General features: G+C 33.4%; 1 protein-coding gene across 1 annotated transcript; it reads right to left on the bottom strand.

The window, feature by feature from the left end:
* Positions 1-577: 577 nt before the first annotated feature.
* On the bottom strand, positions 578-4,660 carry LOC108378693 (uncharacterized; the record flags this gene model as incomplete). The annotated part of the gene is made up of 4 exons (XM_017634997.1): positions 3,936-4,660; positions 3,384-3,544; positions 1,809-2,010; positions 578-829 (listed from the first exon to the last, which is right to left on the bottom strand). Coding segments are annotated over exons 1-4 (1,217 nt in total), but the record flags the coding sequence as incomplete, so codon positions are not given.
* Positions 4,661-5,317: the final 657 nt, after the last annotated feature.

Raw genomic sequence — 5,317 nt, 5'->3', positions numbered from 1 at the left:
AAAAATAAGTTGACTAACCTGTATGGAAAATTGTGGCGATTCGATATATAGGGGTACGGATTCCGTTGGAAAATGAGAGAGGCAGTTGGCGAAGCTTTTTGCTCTCGGCCCAAACCGACCAATGGTTGTGGCACCAAATAAGAAGTACATTCCATTGGCATTAAACCTATTTTTATAATCTTTATTTAAAAAAAATCTATATTTAACGTCAAGATCATTTTCTTATAGAAAAATGTATGTGCATTGCATGAAGATGATAAAAAACTGCGGAATAGAAATCTCTAATTTTAGATTAAATATTTTTTCTGGGAAGAATTTAGGCATTAATGGATGTGCATACCATTTTTGCTCACGAACTCATTTAAAAAAATTGGAATAAGTTTCAGTTCGTCTACGCTTACCTAAAATTTTCACGGTTTGCCGGAAACAGGGCATATTTAAGAGCAATACGTAAGTTGGAAATCGTCGAATTTCTAGTCTTCCGACAACAAAATGTTTGCTCTTCTGAAAAGTACCCATTTTCACATTCGATAGTTCGACATGATAGCGACGATATGTCGGCATTTGTCTCACCTACCTATATGGCGAATTCAAGCATAAATCACGACATTCATCGATGCTGCTAATATCCTGGAACACCGAATCCACCGTTTTTAAGATGCGTCCGGGCAAGCGCTTGAACTCGCACAACTTATTCGGCTCATCAACGCAGTTGTTCTCCAGATAATCGACAGTATCTTGGCGTTGGAATGCACTGGTGCCGGTTAGTGTAATGCGATCCATTTCGGAGAGCTCGCAACTTTTTGTGTTGCGATAATAGTTCGCCGATCTGCAGGAGAAGAAAAGGGGAAGCAAAACAATAGTAGCTAAGACATAAAAATTAGGTAATAATTGTAGCAAGTGCAAACGAATGAGCCCAGATAAATATGTTCTTTTAATAACTTTGACCGCATAAGTAAACGTGTCTATAAAAAAAGGTTCTGTAGTTTTAATTTGTGCTAGTATTGAAAATTCGCAGTGAGGTTTGCCTTTTTCTTTTTGTTGTTTGGGAATGCAAGATGTTAAGTTTGAGATTTATGTACATAGACACAAAAAAAGTTCTAAATTCGATTCAAATTATCGCGTTATCGGGTAGTTGCAGATAATGAAAGTTTTTAAAGAAAATATAACTTGTAGTAAAAAAATCTAAAATCTAATTTATTCTTCATTTTTCATTTAATGCATCTCACTCTCAGCACACTACATAAACAGATAAGTATGCACACACTTGCTGAGCTACGATTCTTACAGGAATAGTTTGTTACATTTACGTTACAAATTTACTGAAAACATCAGCAAACCATGCGATTCGGATTATAGAATTGCAATTAGTTCGGATTAATGAGTAGCTAACGCTGTGAGAACAGCAATTCAGATATTCGAGTATTCCGATTATCGAATAGTCGCATCATCCTACCGTTATATTGCTTCACTGAATAAAAATGGGTTATTGGATTGATATAAAAGACTTAGGCCGCGAACTTGCTTGGGTCATTTTCAAACATGGAGCCTTACGAATTTTATATTTCCATTTGATATTTTGACTTTATGTAAATAGCTGCATCTAAGAAAAAGCCTAGGTTTGGCATGGAAATACAGGGTGTATGATCAACAAGAAAAGTGGTACAGGTAGATGAAAATATCATCGAAACTTAATCGTACTACTGGTAATATATTGAAATACTCTTTAAATTCATATACATATATATATATATATATATATGTATAAATTCAAATTCTAAATTATTAATTTTTTTTTTGTGACTCACCTGCACGTAAACTCCTGCTCGCTTAAACATAATTCCAAGCAATATTTTCGTGACACTACTGGGTACGTTCGCTTTGCATAACCATTAAGTTTATAACCTTGTGCGCGATCAATACTCCAGGCACGTGCACAAGGGCGTACTCTAAGACATAATTTTTGTGCATAAAGTGTAAAGACAGGGAACTGCGACTTGGCTAGGGCACCTGGGGAAAAAATTAAAACGAAATTTAAGAAAAGTGAGCAATGTAGACGAAATTTATTTTCATTAATGCAGAAAAGTTATAAACTTGAAGGCCAATTGTCTGCCGATTTTCGAAAAATACTTTTCATGCGCCTTTTGTAGAAAAATATTGCAGTAAGTATGTACATATAACTATGGCTTGCTTAAATAATTTAAGGAGCACTGTTGCGTATGGTGACATCCCTAGTCATTTTGAGATATTAACCCTAAAATCCCAATCTACGTCTGCAAGGCGTATACGAAATCGCGTTTTTTTTAATTTCAACAAAAAAGTGCATTTACACTTTGTTGTTTTAAATAAATTTGGTTGCAGTCTTCATTAATGAAACTATCCTTTTTTATTAGTTTTTATCACAACTTCAATATCCTTTAAAAAAAATGGGCATAACTAAGTACATAGGTTGTCTTTTAAGTCACCTATGCCTCTAATACGTATGTTTGGGCTTTACGTAACTTTCAAATATATTGGCCTTCTAGGGTTAAAGAGCTTTCATAAAAATGTTCCCATCACAAACCAAATTTTCCCTTACGCGCCGAAAACGATGCAGAAGGGTAGACAACGAAATTTTTAAATAAAAAACATAAATCCCGTATGAGACTAGTTGCGACTAATTAATGCCCATTTGAACCCGATTGAGTCTAATGCCGGAATACTCTATTTAGAGATTAGTTTCACAATTTTTTGCAGGGCATATACATACATACAGAGCAAGTTAAATAAAAGCTTGTAAACAAGATATTTGGAACTACCTTAAAGCCCTTGAGGTGTTCCTTGAATTTTATATGGGGAGAAACACGTTTTTTTCTGTGCTTATCTTTAGAAGACTTTCAACAACAATACTCAATTGTTTATTGAAGCATTTTTTATTATAAACGATATGTTATAGGTCCCTCAAAAACCAAACAAAAAATGTGAAGGGGCTCTTAAAAATTGTAAGTCTACTGAAAAGAATCAGAGTTTTCCTATGGAAAAATATTGATTTTAAAGAATTCTACTCCACTTCTACAAAACATTTTTTCCCCATATAAAATACAAAAAAAATTTTGAGTGCTTTGAGGAACCTATAAATATTTTTTTACTTTCGAAATAAAAAAGTTGGGGTATATTTTTTCCGCATCGAATTTCGTTACAATTCAAAAATTCCGACTTTACTTTTTCACCACGTGAATTACATGTTGCAATGCAATTCTTTGTTATTAAATTATGCAGTAGATGGGTATAATAAACACAATAAGTATTTCCAGATAAATCTTGAGCTTTAAAATGTTATTTTATGAGTGCAACTAATACTTATACAAATCAATTAAATACGCCATGAAAAATTTTTTACCCACCTGGTAATTTATCAGCATTTGACGAAAAGAGCACGCATAGTCCGGTCTCGTAGTTCACAGCATGACAAGCAGGATCTTTGCGACAAGCATCCAAGCAATCAGTTAGCATGAGTGTGCCGGGCAAGGAGTGCAACATTTTTCCGGGAGCAGAGAATACATAACTATACAGATTGAAAGCAAAGGAAGAGCGGAAACAGCGAAGAAACAGGAATATTTATTTGATTAATAAGAATAAGTGTTAAGTATTTGGCCGACGTGATTCAGTTTTAATATTGTTTGAGTTGACAAAAACAGTGAAGAGTACCTCAGTAGAATTTATTAGGATATGGGTGTAGTGGAAAAAGACAAATATGGCTGCATGTCAAAAATAATTTATTTATTAATTAGAATAAACAAACTATTTATTGTTTTGAGCTATTCTAAGGCCGTATAGTTCAGTGTTTGTAGACATTCAGCTGATTTGAATTAAGGCTTTCGCATGCATTTTTTTTAACTTCATATAATACAGAATTATGTATAGCACGAGTATAATTAATTTTTGCAATTTCTTACCCAGTTGTAATTTCAAAACCAATAAAATCAGCATCACAGACCTGAATATCATTTCCCTGATTATCCAGATTTTCTTCGAGGCTATTGTCGAAAAATTCCACCTCGTCATCAACAGCGTAATTTGTCAATAGCTTAGTTTCTTGTAATAAATGTGATTCGTCTTTCAATGTAGCATTGGAAGAATTGAACTGAGAAGAAGGTAGCCTCACAGTTTTTTCTCCGCTCGTTGCTGCTTTTGTATCCTTTATAGTAGCACTCTGAACATATTCAGCTTCAGCTAGTTTACTACCTTCCCCGGCTTCAGATTTTTTCAAATCATTCGGTGCTAATTTTGCAGCCATCATAGCTGCTGTTTCTGCTTTTGGAGCTATTTGAGCTGGTTTGTATTTGCCTAATGCTGTTGTTGCATGTTGTTTATCTTCAGTAGCTAATTTACTAGAGGTTGAGTTTGCTACTGCAGCAGCTTGCTTTGCATTATATGATAAATCCAAGCGTGAATGTCTGGCAGCAGTCAGACCGAAAGAAGAAGCTATCAGCATGGATAAAAGCAAAAAACAAGATATCCTTTTGTGCTTGTGTATAGTAGGTTTTCTGTGTTGCATCTTTGTTATTGGTAGCTAAAAATAAAAATATGAAGGTGTGAAATAGCACGGAAATATGATATAAAGGAAAGCCTAAGCGAAGAATTATTAAAAAAGATGAACCGAAAGCTATTTTCATACAGGTTTTTTTAACCGTAGCACACATAATCAAAAAATACCACGTAAACACATTACCGGGGTACCCGGGTGTCCACTTACCAGTTTTGAATGTTTTAGAGGCATAATAGCAATTTTTATGGGTTCAAATCAATACTGTTTGAGCGCTAGTCCATTAAGAATTTTAATATATTAATATATAAACTCAGCAGAATAAATTTTTTCGATGAAGTGTAATAAACTGTAGGCCAATTGTTTGCATTTTAAAAGAGACAAGAGAACTATCCAATTATTAAATTTTCTAAATAAACTTATAATTACATATGGGCCATTCCATACAATATTTACACGTCAATATTCCTTTTGGGGTGAAATATATATATTTACATTCTTTATCGAAAAAAGAAGACAACTATTACTTTTTCGTCATGGTATTCGAAAATCTCAAAAAAAACTTTCCCGAAATTTTGAACTCACGGGAAAGTACTTTAGTATAGACTTTATGTACGCAGGTATGAAAAAACTCGTAACTTCTACAGTTTTGCTGTTTCTATTCTCAAATTTTTACAGCTTACTCCATAAATTTTAGCAACTATTCAGGTTGAAAAAATAAAAATCAAATATGATGAAGTTAATAAACAAATTAAAAAAATTCGATTTTTTTATGCAAACATTTTTTTTATT

Source organism: Rhagoletis zephyria, unplaced genomic scaffold (assembly GCF_001687245.7).
Source record: "Rhagoletis zephyria isolate East Lansing unplaced genomic scaffold, Rhagoletis_zephyria_1.1 Rzeph_scaffold_14703, whole genome shotgun sequence".
Classification (NCBI taxonomy): Eukaryota; Metazoa; Arthropoda; class Insecta; order Diptera; family Tephritidae; genus Rhagoletis; species Rhagoletis zephyria.
Note: the sequence above shows the minus strand (reverse complement) of the source record. Positions and strands in the feature narration are given on the sequence as shown.